This window comes from Megalops cyprinoides, chromosome 3 (genome assembly GCF_013368585.1).
Source record: "Megalops cyprinoides isolate fMegCyp1 chromosome 3, fMegCyp1.pri, whole genome shotgun sequence".
Lineage (NCBI taxonomy): Eukaryota > Metazoa > Chordata > Actinopteri > Elopiformes > Megalopidae > Megalops > Megalops cyprinoides.
Genome location: NC_050585.1, coordinates 48,342,366 through 48,360,270, shown reverse-complemented (window position 1 = coordinate 48,360,270; position 17,905 = coordinate 48,342,366). Strand labels below are relative to the sequence as shown.

Below are 17,905 nucleotides of genomic sequence, written 5' to 3'. Positions count from 1 at the left end.
GTTTCCATAAATTTCTGTTTCTCTTCTGCCTACTTTCACACGTTTTCATTGCAAATAAAACTGACTGATTTGCTCCTTTATTCTCTTGGTATTAGTGTGTCTCACTAATATAATCACACTTTGCTGTTTCTACCAGTGATACCGGTTATGCCACACCAGGAAGCAGCAGCTCAAACACTGGTCAGGATATGCACCACCATCACCATGGCAACCATGGCAACCACCACGAGCACTCCCATCACCTGCATTCTGGCCATCACCAACATCACCATCACAAGCATCACCATGGCGCTGATGTGGCCTCCCACACCTACGGCCACACCCACTCTCACACCTCTGCCACAGCCTCCTCCTCCAGCTCGTCCTCTGGCTCCTCTTCCTCCTCTTCCTCTTCCTCGTCCTCTTCCTCCAGCTGGTCCTCTGAAGCCAGCATCGATAATGAGACTTTCCTCGTGGACAGCCGGCGAGGGCTCCACCGCCCCCGGCATTCGCAGTCCTGCACCGACATCTCGAAGGGCAGGCGCAACTTTGAGGAAGAGGAGGATGACGAAGACACCCGACCCTTGCTCTCAGACGAGTGCCGTCTCTACAAGTCGGCCAGCCTGGAGCGGAGCCTTGCTGCCGGCAAGAACCTTGAAGGCGGCCTGGCGAAGCCCAAGAAAGCCACATCATCCATTCTGCTCCCCACCAAGAGCATCCTGAAGAAGAAAGAGGGGCAGGGCGGGGCCGCGGTTAGGCCCAGTAACTTCCGAAAAGCCAAATCCATGGAGGCCCTGTCCAGTCGGGAAGGGACCGGGGTGGGGACCTGGGGAGGAGGAGGGGCGGGCAAGCCCAAAATGAGTGAGAAGGAACTGGAACAGAAGAGGGAAGAAGCCAGGCAGAATCTGGTGAAGGAGAAGCTTCAGTTTTCCGCCTTCCTGAACGAGATCACCAGGCAGGTCCTCAGCCCCTCGCGGCTGAGCTGTTTGGGAGTCACGGGCGCCCAGAGGCCCGCCAGCGCAGGCGCGGCCTACCCGAAATCCCCCCGCGAGGAGCACAGGGTTCAGGGGAAGAGACAGGAGGAAAGGAGGCCCAGAGAGCAGAGGAACAGACCCGGCAGCCCCGAATCTACAACCTCCAGTGTCCGCTCTCACTGCAGCGGGTACTCCCACTCGAGTCAGCACCAGCACCACCACCACCATCGCTCCACCGGCGGGACACCCTTGCTCCAGCACCACACCTCCGGCAGCCACACCGACGCCAGCACCAGCCCCGAAAACAGCCCCTCCCTCAAACAAAGCCAGGGCCTCCGAGGCGGCAAGAGGCACCAAGGGGTCCCCAACGCCCTCCTGACCGATGGAACCACCACCAGCCCGGAGCTTAGCCCGCGGCTGCCGAGGCACCACGCCCACCACTCCCACGCCAAAGGCCACCAGCACAGTGGTCGCCACAGCCCGGCTCAACACCCCAAACACCCCAAACAGGCCCCCCACCCTGCCAGCCACAGGGAGTCCTCTCCGTGCGCCCCGCCTGTCCACGAACACGAGTTGCACTCCAGCAAGTCGGATTCATCCAGGAATACCGGCAGCCCCAGCCCAGAGCATAAGCGCACTGGTCATAAGGCCACTGAAGCAAAGCACAAGGTGGGCTGGTGAAGAGTGTGTCTTTAATATTCTTGACTAAAGATTTTTTTTGTATTCGTTGCCTTGCCAACAGTGAAGTGTGTTGAAACAAAGGTACACAATCTAAAATAAACATAAAACATTAAGACAATAGGACATTAGGACAATAAGGACAACATTTTACAGTATATTTTACAGTATAAATCCATACATTCAATAGATAGATAGATGCACAGTTTTTTTGTATGGGATAAGTGGTATATACCTCTGTATTGGTGCTTTAGTTACAGGTCATATCTATATTATTGATCACTACTCAGTATAGTAACGCAGGCGTATGTTTATGAGATGACGTAAGCACATGTGATAAAATAGGCATGTATTCTCAGCGTGGACATACATGTGACATGCTTGTGACACATGCACATCAAATCAAACTCAATTGGTCTCTATTGACAAGCTATATTTGTCAAACCAAAGGGCGCAGAATCAATTCCTATTTCCTAAATGCTATTTCAGTGGGATTAGAAGATCAATCTGTGACTGCCATTGTTTCTGTCTTTACAGGATGGAATGTCTGAGGTCGAAAAACTTCAGTAAGTTCAATTTCCTGTCTAGTTATTTATTTTGTTCACTGATGTGTTTATACAGTCAAAGTCATTACACATTGTGTTTCAGTTTCATTAATAAGCACTTGAGAAATGAATTAGTTTGCAGATACGCCAGGAACACAATTAAAATTGGTCTGTCTCAGTTGACTGTGTCCCCTAAACCTTCCCTCTCCTATCACTTGCTGTCTCTCTCTCTCTCCCTCTCTCTCTCTCTCTCTCTCTCTCTCTCTCTCTCTCTCTCTCTCTCTCTCTCTCGCTCACTCACTCTCTCGCCCTCCTTCCAGACTCCTGCAGAAGCAGAATGAGGATCTGCACCACAGCCTACTGCAGACGGCCATGCGCATGGAGTGCATGGGGGCGGAGTTTAAGACCAATCACCAGCAATTAGAGGGAGATTTGCAGAGGACTCAGATGGAGCTCAGTAGCCTGAAGGACAAGTTCAAAAGGTCTGGGACACAGAGAGGGGGAGGAGTTCGCAGAGCTTGTTTTTTTAAATCATGATACTGATGTCTGATGATACAGCTGGCACTCGGGCAGATAAACTTCTTTTTTCGAGTCTCCGTCGTGTTCTGCCTCATTGTGTCTCTTTATCCTCTTAATGTCCCCCTTGATTTATTTCCTGTTTACTCTTTCAGGCTCCAGGAAAACTACTCCAGCACTCAGCAGACTAATCAGTTGCTGGAACAGAAGCTACATTCAGTGGTGAGGTTTCCAGCTCTGGGCCTAAGCCACACCAATCACTGCGAGCTGTGATCTCAAGTTTAATAATTTGTCTTTTTTATATCTGGAATATCTGCCTTATAAGACACATTTCCCCATTAAACACATAAACACCACTTCGCCTGTTTGTGAGGCATTCATGAAAGTAGTTAGTTTCTTCTGCTCCTTGAAGATTCCCAGAAGATGCGAGTATACACTACGTTTTACAGTGACAGCTAAATTGAAGCCCCCTACCAGGAAGCCGTTGACAGCTGAAAGGGGCCAATTAATTGCGCCGACTATTGCAACCCTGAAGCTCTCCACTTACACCATCTCATTCTCAAATTATTCTCCCCATTAGCACCACCTTTTGACAATATTAATTTCTCACAGGATATTATGATTTTGTTACATTTTGATAAATAGATGATTATTTAACCGGGTGTGAATTTTCGCCCAATTGGACCGTTTTTCTCACCACCGCCCTGCAAGGCCGCGGCAGTAACGCTGAGATTCCTCTGTGTTTGTTCGCCCGTTTTGTTTCCCGCGACAGAGTCAGGGCATGGACGGAGAGCGCGAGCGGCTGAACCAGCGCGTCTTGGAGCTGACCGACCAGCTGGCCACCGCTCAGGCCACTATCCAGTCTCTGGAGAATATTAACGTGAGGACTGGCCCTAACAAGATGTAGCTGGAAAAAAAAAAAAAACGAATATGCACATTTGGACAACACGTGCAGCAGTGTCAGAATGAAATGAGCATCTTTGGCCTTCCTGTTCCAGTCTGCATGACCACACAAACAGGTGTGCGTGCACGCGTGGACACACACGGACATGCATGGATGCAGACACACACACGCATACACACAGATGCATTGTGTGTGTGTGTATGAGTTGAAGCATCCTGTTAGTTTGTCTTTGTGGTTTGTGTGTCCTCAGCTCATCTCTGAGCAGACTGCAGTTTTTTTTCATAGTTATTTTTTATCACTGTATTTATTTAATTAATGTTAAACCATGTCTAATTATTGTTCATGGAATTGGAAAAAAACATAATTGTCTTTGCTGCAGATATATGGCTAATGTCTGTGTATTGTGTAAAGACTGGAAATTAGAACACCAGAAATTCTTTTTTAAATTTTTTTTTTTAAACAGTGCAAACAACTACTGCTTTAACAATCTACTCTGTAAGGGTTCCCGAGTAACTCACTAGTTAAGGTGATTTCCTCGAAAGCAAACTGAGCTCCATGACTCAGGATCAATCTCAGCCATGTCATCAGCTGATGATAACTGGGAGTCCACGGTAACGGAAAAAAACTGGTTTAGCTCCACCAGTGATGGGAGTGGGTATGTCAACAGGGGCTTGCACACCTCACCACTCTCAGGCACCAGTGAGTTATTCAGATGAAGTGAGCAGTGTGGCACCTATCCCCCAATCAGCACCCACTCCACAGTAGTGTGCTGTGTGACTTTCAAAGCACAATTTAGCCATTGGCTGCGTGCGAGCCTATGAGAGGAAAGCATTTGTCTCATCCCAGCGCTCCTTGTTGCTTGTCTCCTCTCTCAGTGCATCTCGTTGCTGTCGTGAGACAAACCTACCACTGTGAACAACTGATGATTCGAAAATAGGGTTGCATAAAAACACCTACTCTGTAATGCATTCTAATTATTGGTTTCTTCTTTTTGTTTGTTGTAATTGCCTTAGGTTCCCTCTTTGCTTCAGGAAGCCCTGGGGAAACGCTTCGACGCAGAAGAGGCAGCTAAACAGTTTCTGCTCCCAGTTGCCCCCCCACCTGCCCAATTCATGGACAGTGACCATTACAGCAAGGTCCTTGTAGCTGGAGATGACCAAGTGCTGGGGTCGGTGCTGGAGGAGGATGAATCTGATTGGTCAGAGGCTGGGGAGGGGATACAGAAGTGTGGGCAGAGGAGGTTAGGAGGAGGTCAAAGGGGCGTCACAGCCTTTCTACCCTGGAAACAGGAACAGGGTCGGTGGGCGGGGCAGGAGCAAGACCGAAAGGGAGAGGGGGACACAGAAAGCGAATCGGGGGGCGATGAGGCGATCGCTCGACACCCACCTCGTTCCCTGCAGATACCCCACCTCCAGTTCACCATGCACACGGAAACCTTGCCCGTCCCCGCCGCTGACGTCAGCCTCGCCCGCTTTAGGAGCTCGCCCGGCAGTCCGTCGGGGCACGGCTTCGGGGTCGCAGCAGTGCGCAACCTGGGCTCCCCGATCCGCGTCCTCTCGGCCAGCCTGGAGGAGATCTGCTCCACCAGCAGGGGGAAGCACCAGCCCGACTCGGTCATGCTGAAGTGCACAGAGGCCATGATGAACCTCCACCGTCCAGAGGGAGCTGACTCCGATGAGGATGAGATTATACGCAACTGGAGGAAGAAGAACAACAAAGGGAAGAACGCTGGCGGTGGTGGTGGTGCTGGTGGCATGGCCGACACCAGCCACCCCGGCTGCCAGCCAGCTCCGCGGGTGGTGAGCCAGCTGGTGTGCCAGCTGCAACCTGTGGAGGCGGAGGGCCGGGGCAGGCTGGAAGTTCGAGGCTGGACCGGCGGGGTCGCCGAGGAAGTACTCAACGGGGAAAGAACGCAGCTGTGAGGCGAGATTTTTGAAGGGAAGGAGGGATGGGAGGAGAGCCGCTTAAAACCTTCGGGGGTCTCCAGTCCCAAGAGAGAAATGAGAGGGAGGTCTGACCTGGAGGGTGTTATTTAGTGTTTGTCTGCGCATTTTGTAGTGGTCATAAGGAATACTCGGAATACATACGGATCATCCCGAGGCAACTTAAGTGCACAGGTTAACAGTGGTCAGAGCGTCAAGCAATAAATCTTTCATTCTTAATTAAAAAAAAAAATAGGAACTAGCAAATATTATTAAAATTTTCAAACTGATCAAAATCATCTGCAAAAATTTGCAAGAGGAATCTGGAACTGAAATGCAGCCAAAAAATGTGACATTATAACTGTCATTTGGAGCTGCACAATCAACTGTTTATGAGGTCATTTTAATTTCAGCATTTAGTTTTTCTCAGCCTTTTGATTTTTTTCCAAGAATTTACACAATTTATGCTCAGTCGCACATTAAAACCAAAAGAAAATTAACCTGAACATTGATGCTTTTATGTCATGTCAACACACACACACATACTCATATAAATGCACATATATATGCACATATATATATATATATATATATATATATATATATATATATATATATATATATATATATATATATATATATATATATATATACACACACACACACACACATATATTTTAATATTACATTGTTTCTTCCCACTTCTGAAAATAATTTAGAATGAATAAAAGAAGAAATACTTTTTCACATTCAGACATTGATCTTTTGATTTGAATGAACGATTGATTCAGACTGAAAGCACACTGCCCTTTTAATTGATTGAGCTGTTCTGACTGCCAATCCATTCACATTTAGTAATGAACATTCTGAATTCATCATCAAGGATGAGTGCCTAGGTTCATTTCTTTTTTGTGAATACGAAAAGGTTTCCCCGTACTGAGAATTGAGAAAAACATGATGTTCTCAAAAGGCAACTTCAGCCAATGCTATAGCTTTGTGTTCTCCGGTTCTAGGGTCCTATGGCAACTCTGTCTGCCTGTACTCTTATTTGACCAGGTAGAATCCGTAAATTGTTACGCAGTCACTCCGAGGCAGGACTTGACCTGGTCTCTTTTTCTTTGGTTCATACACTAGATCTGTTAAAACCGCCTTTGACCAAAATCAGTGCAAAGGAAATACGTGCAACACGGTTCAGTGTGGTACAGTACATTACAGACATTTAGCAAATGCTCTTATCCAGAGTGACAAAGGTTACAGTTTTTTAAAAGAATGTTATCCATTTGTACAGCTGGATATTTACTGAGGCAATTGTGGGTTAAGTACCTTCCCCAGGGGTACAGCAGCAGTGACCCAGCAAGGAATTGAACTGGTAACCTTTCAGGTACAAGTCCTGCTCCTTAACCACTATGTTACACTGCCGACCAGTGACAGTACAGTCTATGATACTGTACATTTGCAGTTATTTACTTTTTGAATCATAATGCTGTTCTTTTGAACAAAGAACCAAAATGCTCAGGTTTTGTGCTTCGTGGGTGAATCTAAGCTCTGATGCAGTTTGATTGTATGTCCTGAGGGCCCCCTAGGAGGCAGGAGGTTCCCAGCCCTGGCAGTGATATGTATCCGGCAGATTACTGGTAGACCTTTTTTCTATTTAAGTAAAGTATATAGTCAATGTGATATATGCTTTTGGCTTATCCTTTTTTCATAGTATAACAGTGTTACAATTTGCAATTATTTTTTAGTTACGGAATTTCCTTTTTAATAATTGGACAAGTATGAGTTTTTGAGTCTCTTTGTGTTTAACAATTTAATTAATTTTGCCCCCCACCCTCCACATTGCTTCTTGAGGTTAAATAAAGCAGGTCACTGCTTGAAATTCCCCTGAAATTCTATTACCTTCAGAATGAGCCCTTTGGAACTGTATTCATCTGGCTTTTATAAGGCAGTACTTAGCAGTCAAGTGTATAATGTATAATGTATAAATGTTAATGTATCAATCCACATCTGAAGCCAGTCTCGTGATCAAGGAACAAGGAGTTATGGAAACCACAACGCTCTTATGGGACTGATCAGGTTTGTACAGAATAGGCCAGTGTAGTATGGTGTGTAACTATGTTTTATATGTACCTACAAGAGCAGGACAGATGTGTTAAAGTATTTCCTGGGGCAAGTGTATTTGTTCCCTTTGTCCCACCACTGCTTGTAGTAAACTAATTAAACTAATTTTATGTCTAGTTTATCTTCTTCTAAAATAAATGTATGGTGTATTATTGAATGTTATTGAAAAATTCCACTAAACAAAGGAACAATTCAAACAGACACATTGCTGGTTGTGATGACAGTTATCACAACTTCATATGTGTGCTTTAAACACTTTGGGGTGTATGCACAAAAGTCCAACGTGTTTCAAAGTTACGAAATTGCAGATACAATTGCTGAGTGATACTTCACATAGAAATGTACACTGGGAGGCTGTGTGGCCACTTTGGCCTTTGCCATCAAATTGCAACTCTGTCAAAAAATGATTTGCATTGCATTAAAATGATGCCTAAAAGGACATTGTCCTGGTATTATGTCTAAAATTTAATTTACAATCATGTCTGCTTTTGGGAAGGTGGAGAGTGGCTAAAAATGCATTATCTGGAGCATAATGATCTGTGTTTTACTAATTATAGACATCAAAGAAAACTGCTAGTTTGAATTAATGCTACATAAAAACCACAATAAACAGAGTAAACAGTGATCATGTTGTTGTGTTCTCGAGATAATGGCCGTCTCCAGTGAAATCCGCTATCACACTGTGATTTTGTGGAGTGTATTGTTGTTTCAGAGGTAGCAGTCTTTTAATATTTAACTTTTGCTTTTAATAACATCTTTCATTTCAGTATAAGCCAATAACTAAATGTAAACACCTCTTTCTGAAGAGAATAACAGGTTCGTTCAAAAATAGTGTCGATAAGCAGAAGCTACTATTGCTATAAAGCACAACAGTACCATCAAGTTCTGTTCATAGGCAGGCTTGACTTTTCAATATTGAGTATGCAATGCAGTCTTAAGAAATGAGAAAGAATATACTGAACAAGAACTGAAATCTACTCACAATCTTTGAAATATGACATCATGAAATCCTGCATCCAGGCAAATAACAGAAAGAATGTCATTCTAATATTCAATGACCACAAAGGGAGTGAAAATGTGATGTTAAATCTACTAGGATGCATTGACTATCATCAAATATTGTCATTAATTACTTAATTTATTTCCATTCGATCTCAATGTTAGTGTTTCTGAAAATACGTTACATAACATTATATAGTTGTATTAATATTTCCTTTATGCATTTTAAAGCATTACCATTAAAAACTTTCAGTGTGGTAAACAATAATAGCATTTTTGCATTTAATTATATCTGAACTTAAGATTTTGGAATGCAGAGTTCTTAGGTGCTGCAGAATGCCATGCATTTCTCGTGGGACTATGCTGGGAAGTGTTGCTGCCGCAGCAGAGAGCGGAGCACAGAGAACCGCCTCTGTACTGTAGCGATGACCCTGCAATGGAGCTGTGTCCGTTCCTGGTATTACGTCATTCACAGACGACTTTGTCATTTACATGCTCAGTATCGCCGGATGAAACACTGCCATCTTTATTGTCATTTTAGCAGATGTAACCCAGAGAGACTTACACAGATTACAATCTGTTATGTTTTCACACTGTTGGCCTGCCTACCGTTCTCGGTAACACCAGAGAATTATGATTATGCATTGTTAATTTTTAAAGCGATGGAAAAAATATTCCATTTATCGCCTTAATCACTGTGGAACTATACGCATACACCCCTTTGTTTTCAATACAAACAGTTGCAGATCACTCGGGAGCTGCTGTCCCGTATTCTTTAATTTATGACTTGGGATGAAGCACCTCAGGAACAAGGGGAAAATTTCTTGTGCCAGCATTCTGACTGCAGGATGAAAAGTAACAGTCCTTGAATGTTCACATTCATATTCAGAGGTGTTTTTACAGAGGACATGCAGAAAATAGAAAATATTTCTGCTGAGACACATGAACGCCATGTTATTACTGGAATTCCCTCCCTCCATTCTTACTCGCTGCTTTCAAGGACTGAAGAAGTAGACCTTGATCACCAGGTGTATATCTGGATTATAGCATATTATCACTAACACCTCAAAGCCCTGCACCAACTCACATTGTCTACACAATGTAGGTGGCATGTCGTCCATAAATGTGAAAATGAATATTATTGAGACAATACCCTGTATATTATTGATCTCCCCATGTATCGATCAAAGAATAAACCAGCTGCAGAAATGAACTCTGACAAGGCTTCAAGCTTGCATTTGTGATAGGTGTAAAACTATTTTTGGAATTCTAAGGAGCCATTTGCACCACAGAACAGAAATGTAACATTTTATGAAAGAGCTTATCAGATATCTTAGTAACACACTGTGCTAATTTGCCATCACATATCTAGGTAATCCAGCGTTTTACACAGATAAACTATTGGATGAGAATCAAATGGTTCTGCTGCGGAGCCACAGATACACGTTGTATTTCCCCTTTCCTCCACCGAACTGCTTAGTTGTTTCTCTCAGTTTGCATTCTGCAAAAGCTAAATGGTAAGTCGAAGGCCATGTTATGTCTTTCTCCACACTTGTGCTGTTTAAACTCTTGCCGATGAGGCTGTAGTTAGAGGCTTTAAACAAGCTTATCCCCTCCACCTGCTCCTCTCTCTCTCTCCGTCACTTTCACTTGCACTCTCACTGTCATATTCAATCTACTTTTCCAGCCAAATCCCTTAATGACTCTATTTTGCTGAGCAGACAGTACCTTGGATTCCCAGTGGAAAGGGCAGTTTAATAGGATAGCAGAAGGATTAGAGGTAAGAGGGCCCCAAATTCACGCCTTGGGCAAATCCAGTGTGTCTCTCCCAAGCATGGGTGTAGCTGAGCAGGGATACTACATGCAGGAGTGAGGAGGATCAAGCTTTTCCCACATACCCACTATTCACCGATTTCGGGGGATCGATCTGACGTCAAGGATTTAACGTAAGGAGCAACAACAGCCGACAAACCGAGGAAATACAAAACAGAGGAAAAGCACTTTTTTTCTGTTTTGAGGGAAGATTTCACTTTGCGGGATGCGCTTGCAGATCTAGCACACTGGAGGCTTTTATCATTCTGTCAACATTTTTCCCTGGAAATCTGGATTACCGTTTCTTGCTATAATCTCTCTACCTAAAAATCTTCCAGTCGTCTGTTCATTCTCCTTGAAGAACAATCAACAATTTGCTGAAAACCTTCACATAGGCATACGAATCCCTCTGCCCTACATCCGTTGCACCAGATCTGTCTTTATCCCCCCCGCTTCATCGCCTTCCAACACACTGCTTTCTCTTTTCTCTTTGTTTGCCGCCTGAAGATTCTCCCAGCATCCATCTACCTGTCTTTTCTCCCTCTACTTCCCTCCATCTCATTCCTCAGTCACATCTTCTAAAGCCCTCTTTGTCAGACCTAGTTGTCCCTGGAGCCTTTTTTGATTGTCTCTCCCAAAACTTCCTACATCGTTCTGTCCCTCTTCTCCTTCTAGTCCTCACACCCAACCGCCATCATGGTGGTGATGAAGGTGAAGTTCCCCTTCGAGAAGAGGGTGCGGCTCGCCCAGGGGCTCTGGCTGCTGTCCTGGATGGCCTGCATCTGCTCCTCCATAACCTTCACCCTGGGCTGCTTCCTCAAGACAGAGCTGCACCGGAGAAGCGAGGTACATGATTGGGATTACCTTTCCTGTCACTGAAAACATAACTACAGGCCATTGTATCTCATCTTTTGAAGTGATTACTGTTATTCATGGCATTTCTGTGTGGAAATTAGAGTGTTTCTAAGGTGTAAGGAGAATTGTTAAGGTACAAAGTAGAGCAACGCTGACCAAGAATAATCTAGGTCAAACCAAGCTAAGCCGCTACCTGTCAGATTGGGTTTGATGGAGACAACCCAGGTCTTCGTGGGATTTATTTGGCCTTTAACTGAAGCTAGGGGATCTAGTTTATTTTCTAAATTGTGGAGTGAGTTACTCTGTAACATTTAAAGTGCCTTAAAATTCCCATTTGAATTAGATGAGCCTTGAGATGGTCTTAAATTTTTTTTTTTTTTACAATTTTGCACTAAAGTTTAATGTGAATAAGGTTGTGGAACTGCCAGATATCAATTTCTTAAACTTGATTGCTCACAGCACTCAAAATACGAGGTACCTGAGATACATTTTCCAATGATACATTTGAATTCATGTTACACTGGTCAGAACAGGGGAGTCCTACTTCCACACGAGACTGATTGATCGCTGGAATTGATTTCGTTTTGACTTGATTCAAAATGCACCATAATCTCAACTCCTCTCAAATTAGTTTTCATACAGTGCTGTTTTAGGTGGCTCATCCAAATGTGGTGAGATACAGGCGCTGATTTCCTTATGGCTGCGTGTAAGCATCTGTAGAGCTTCAGTAGGTGTGAAGAATGTAAATATGGTGTCTGATCCACTGATGAAGACTGACAATGGGAATATACAATAATCAACCCAATATCATGGGTGATATAACGTAGTTATGCCAGTTTTGCCAAAGTAAGTGTGTTATTGTGGTGCATGGGAAGGGCTTCACATTAATGGAGCATGCTAGCCTCCTAGACCCCATTTCAAGAAATATGACATGCCCCTCTCTGGGCCAAGGTGGGAGTAAATTTGTTTTGTTTTTTTTTCTGAAAGTATGTCAAATCTTGGCGCTTATGCATTATAATGGACAGGGGATAATAGCTGTCCTACGTCTGACTCACTGATGAAGGCGGGGCTAACCCATAGAAGCTAGGGCTAAGTCCCTATTGTCCTAATAAAAGGGTCACAGGTTTGACTTTCACTACATATGTTTGGCCAGATGGTCCTTCAATTTCCATATTTTGAACAGGCACCCGAACCCGTTGTTGAAATTGCTTTTAGCGTTCTGTAGTCCTGTCCTTCCCCTTGTTAAAGCATCTCTGGTGGCTCTCCAGTGTCATGAGAAAAAATGTCACGGAATTCCTCAACAGCGTGGTCTGCAAACATATTCAGCAGCTGTACCATCGACAAGAACTCACATTGGAAATCAATTTGTCTGGGTGCTGTGTTTAAGTACAACAGCCTGAATATATATTTGGTGCAAATGTGTGATATCTGCTAAGACAATATGCCCAATTGTTACACAAATTGAATGACAAACTACTAAAATCTATATATAGAAACATAAATTTGTATATTATTTTTGTGAATCTGGTTTGGTCCAGACAGAGGCCTGTTTGCTCTTAGGTCTGTTGCAGCTAAGTTATTATGATAAATGGAGTTGAGAGGGTGCTGGAGTTTCCTGTTGCCTTCTCCACATCAGTTTAACAGTTTTGACAAATCCTTGTACAGTCATTCTTTTCAAGCATCAGAAAATCACATACTTTTTGCCATTGTCTTGTCATTTACCTTAAAAATGAAGAAGTGTCTGTCCAACATATGTAACAGTTATTAAACATGAGCAAGGCACACTTCAAAAACTATATAAAAATGCCTTTCTTTTCTTGGTATGCTTGGTATGTTTGTATTGTAGAGCTGATAAAAAAATAAATTCACTGAGTGACTAACTAGCCAAGATGCTGTCTGCAGGTGATGGACAACACAAACATCCACGCCGTTCCCAACACATTGATGGTGGTGGGTCTGGCCTGCCTGGGCATCAACTACTTCGCTGGGCGTATCTGCCTGGACGCCCTGGAGCCCGCACGCTTCCCGCGCTGGAAGGGCTTCATGATGCCCTATTTCGCCATCTCCCTCTTCTTCGCCTTCCTCATGTTGATGTCTGTGATCCTGAGCTACGTCATGAAGGGCAGCCTGGAGTCCTCGCTGAAGATCGGTCTGAAGAACGGCATCCGCTTCTACAGGGACACGGACACGCCCGGCCGCTGCTTCCAGAAGCAGACCATCGACAGGCTCCAGATGGAGTTCCACTGCTGCGGCAACAACGACTTCAGGGATTGGTTCGAGGTGCAGTGGATCAGCAACCGTTACCTGGACTTCAGCTCAAAGGATGTTAAGGAGTGAGTTGTAGAGTATAGGGGGGGGGGGGGGGGGGGGGGGGGGGGGGGGTTTAGGCAAAGATTTGGAATTGCAAACATGTGGTGGGCAGCTCTGCCCATTACAAGAATGTCCTTCAGGTCTGGAAGTCCTGCAGTAAACTGACTTAATCCTCAATAAATTGGGTTTATATTACAATAATTTGGCCCAAACCTAGTGTAAACAATCAGAATCCGATTGCAAATTAACCAAATTCGTAAATAAATTGTCCTAATCCTGTGATAAATCAGTGTAATCTCATATTAAATCCAAATAATCCAACAGTAAATTGGCCCTCAAAAAAATCTCATTTCATTCAACAACTGATTAACACCCAGAGTAGTTGGTATACTGATTCCCTGTCTGAACCCTGACTTCAGCAAGTAGTCCATCTGAAGTGTTGTATAAAAAACAGAACCCTGCAACCACCTATTGCTATAAATCATGCAGAAACGAACAGTTTAAATGACAATTCTTTGTAAAAGTTAGAAAAAACAACATCCCTCCCTACACATCTCTGCGTAGGATAAACCCTTGAAGTGTATGTTTGAGAACTCTTTATGACCTTCCAGTACAGCTGCCTTGTCTAGGCGGTTTGTTGCTGATAACAAAGAGTGCAGACCAGGTACCAAATGAGAGGGAGGAATGATTCAAAGATCAATGTAATGAAAATGAAGTCAGTGAGGTAAATGAGGCTGTCTGAAGTATCAGAAGAGGAAGTTGCGGGCAATTAGGAAGTCCATTGAGTGAAACTGAGGATTCTGGGTAGATAAAGTGGACACATCAGGGGAGGGGTCAAGAGGAAAAGGAAGAGGGTGGAGAGATACACAGTAAGTAATTTGTCAACCCCCCCCCCCTTCTGTGTTTTCCAGCCGGATCAAAAGCAACGTGGATGGGCGGTACCTGGTGGATGGGGTCCCCTTCAGCTGCTGTAACCCAAGCTCCCCACGGCCCTGCATCCAGTACCAGCTCACCAACAACTCCCTCCATTACAACTATGATTACCAGACCGAGGAGCTCAACATCCACATCCGCGGCTGTCGGGAGGCACTGGTCAAATACTACATGGGCATGATGAACAGCATCGGTGCTGGGGTGTTTTCCATCTTCCTGGTCCAGGTATAGTAATCTACTCATAGCATCAGGGAGGCTATATGGCAGGATTTACATCAGGTTTTAGACCATTCAGGGGTTTAATTGAGCAGGTTCGAGTGTGCTCCTTGACATGGTAATGTTGTGGGTTTAATACCCCACAGGTCTCCACTGCCTCGCTGCTTGGCTCTCAGACATTAAAGGAAATGGACTGTGATAATGGCCATGCAATAAACTCACATCCTTCAGAGAGGGCTTACTTGAGTGTCAAGATGTTTCACATCACACCAAATTATCTCAGAGACAGTCTCCTTTACATTTTGGATGATAGTCGTCCCATTTGCTGACATTAGCACAGGGTACTTTATCATCCGAATTATTTCACCTATATTTCACCCTGTCTACAATATTTGCAATTGTGTAGAAGAATGATTGATTGCTGACTGTCCACGCAAACTCTTTCAGTTTCTCTGACTCTCCAGCTCTTGCTCTGTCTCTTTTAACATCACCTCTCCCCCTCATTGTTCTTTCTATCACTACCATTCTGTGCCCCCCACCTCCACCCTCCCCGTCCACAACAGATGTCGGTAATAGTGAGCGTGCGCTACCTGCAAACATCCATGGAAGCTGTGGCAGGGCAGGAGAACACCGAAATCGAGACAGAAGGGTACCTGCTGGAGAGGCCGCTGGAGGAAACGGTGAATGAGCTGAAGGAGACTGTGATGAAGTTCCTCCAGCTCAATCAGGTACAAGCGGTAGAAGGGGAGCAGAAAGCCGAGGAAGGGGAGAAGCCCGGCACATCGGGGAGCTAAAAGAGAGAGGGGAATGTTTTTTCAAGGTGAGATGGGTGGAATATAACCACAGTTTTTTAAAAACATTTGGCCATCATTTTCTCATCCTGTATGGTTTTTACGTAATGTGGCATAGGTAAATTGTATGTGCTCACATACTGATAAGCCAATATTTACCCAGCCCTCACATTCAGACATGCACCCATGTACTCAAAAGAAGTAAAAAGAAGTAACCCATACTCCATTGACACCTTGCCACCCACCCCTTCTGGAAAGACTCTGTATTCAGCATCCTTGATGTTGCTGTGTAAGTACTACACACACAATCATGGCTCTGTTTTCCTCGTGCTTGCATGCCCAATCTCTATGCTGGGGGGCTGCAATCCAGCAGGTTTTTTTCAGCAGTCCTGATTGCATACATGCAGTCCTGATGTCACAGCATGGATCATTTTTTTAGCCACTGGGAAGCTAGAGGCAACCTATGATATGTGCCGGATTGCAGCCCCTGGAGGTTGGAGAGTTCTGAACCTCTGATCAAGGTGGACAAGAGCCAAGAGAAGTGTTCACTAGACGGCACTACCCTCTATCAGCAGAACAAGGGACTCCTACACAGCAAAAAATCTTAACACAACATTTTGTCTTTGAAATTTTATGTATCCTGAAGCAAGAATGTGTAAGATTCTTTTCCAAAGTGTTAATTAAGAAAAATAAATGGACTTTTTCCAGTTTTTCTCTAATCAAGTATTTTTGTGTTTAGAAGATATATGTGTGGTTTTTACAGTTTATACGATAAAATGATATGCACTTAATATAATCAAATTTGAACAAATGTATTATAATGTTTTATGTTCAGTCTTAAAAGTTTCAGCAATGTAAATGTTGCAAGCTGGCTGTAGTGTGTTCACTCTGCTCAATACGCTACTGTGTAACAGGAACAAAGCAGCGAAATGTCAACAACCACAGATGAACCTATTAAAGTTATATGTTTGTAACTGCTTTGTAGAGTCGTGTCAGTTTGTTTTAACCAATTGATTTATTTGGGATGCATCTTTTCCCCCTGATTGCACCAATTTTTACTGCATGAATATATTAAACAGAAAAACCGAAGAGGCTCTGTCTTTATATTTTTCTCACATTGCATATCGATCTTGACCCCCCCCCCACCCCCCCCCCCCCCCCCCCTTCTGTCTGTACCCTGCCTCTTGCCCTTACTCAGGCTCCTTCCCTCTCTCACTATTTTTTCATCTCTTTCTGTATCTGTCACTCCTGTCTCTGCCTTCCCCCATTTGCACCTTTTAACACAAATTTCTCTGTTGTATCTGTCCCTCCTATTCCTTCCTTGTCCATCATTCCCTATGTGTCTATTAGCGCCTCTCTCTCTCTCTGTCTCTCTTTCTTTCCCCCACTGTCTCTCGTTCCTGTCGTTTAGGACTTAATCACTTGTTCCCTTTTATCTTTCTTTCCTCTTCTCTCCACACCCACACTGACACCATCTCACTACGCACGTCTCACTCCATCTCTCTCTTTCTGTTCAATGTCAGTGAGAGGAAAAGGCTTACGAGGATTGATGATTGATGTCAGTAATACGCTGAAAGCCCAGTGTCCGTGTCCTCTCGTCCTGACACCTTTTCGGAACTCCTAATCCTGACAGCTAATACCTCAGCCGCTGCTCTAGCAATCTTGTTCATACATCGAGGGTTATTATTATTATTTTTCATTTGTAAACAACGATAGTGAGACAGCGAAATCTCAACTGCATAAATAAGAGAGAAAAAGGAAGGTCGGTTCTTGAGAACAGGTTTAGCAACCAAGAGTAAGCTACTGCCAAGCAATTTTGAAGCTTATTAGTAAGCTAGAAGGCTCAGGCTACGTTGTGACTACCTTCACTGTTGGACAACTGGCTTCATTGTTTAATAAATAAGTAAACTGGCAGTCTCTGAATTTCTCATTAAAACACTTTATTAAGCAGATTGACATTACTAACTATACAATGCAAAATCATCAGTTGCAAACTGAACCCCCTGTCCTGACGTCAGAGCATACTACGTTGGTCAGGGTGACTCTGAACCATATACTATGGCTAGCAAGGCAGCTAACTTACAGAAAATGAAATGAGCTAATGAGCTAGCTGGGTTCTAAAACAGAACACTATGTAATGGCCTAACTATTTAATTAGAGTTTGCTAGTTGGCTAGCAAGCTAGCCAGCTTTCATGCACAACCAAGATGGCTGTCTTGTATTTTCTGTCCTGGGCAAAAGTGCCTTGCAGTTGGCAATATACATGTGATAATTGACTGAGTATGAGGAGAGACAAAAAATCAGACACATAAATTGGTGTAGTGGAACCAATCTGGGCATTTACTGTGTTACAA

The 17,905-nt window shown here is 44.0% G+C and overlaps 1 protein-coding gene across 1 annotated transcript; it reads left to right on the top strand.

The window, feature by feature from the left end:
* Nucleotides 1-11,143: 11,143 nt before the first annotated feature.
* Nucleotides 11,144-15,555, top strand: LOC118774557 (peripherin-2-like). Its single transcript, XM_036523907.1, has 4 exons — nt 11,144-11,293; nt 13,205-13,635; nt 14,524-14,770; nt 15,325-15,555. The coding sequence occupies exons 1-4, from the start codon at nt 11,144-11,146 to the stop codon at nt 15,553-15,555; spliced, it is 1,059 nt and encodes a 352-aa protein (XP_036379800.1).
* Nucleotides 15,556-17,905: the final 2,350 nt, after the last annotated feature.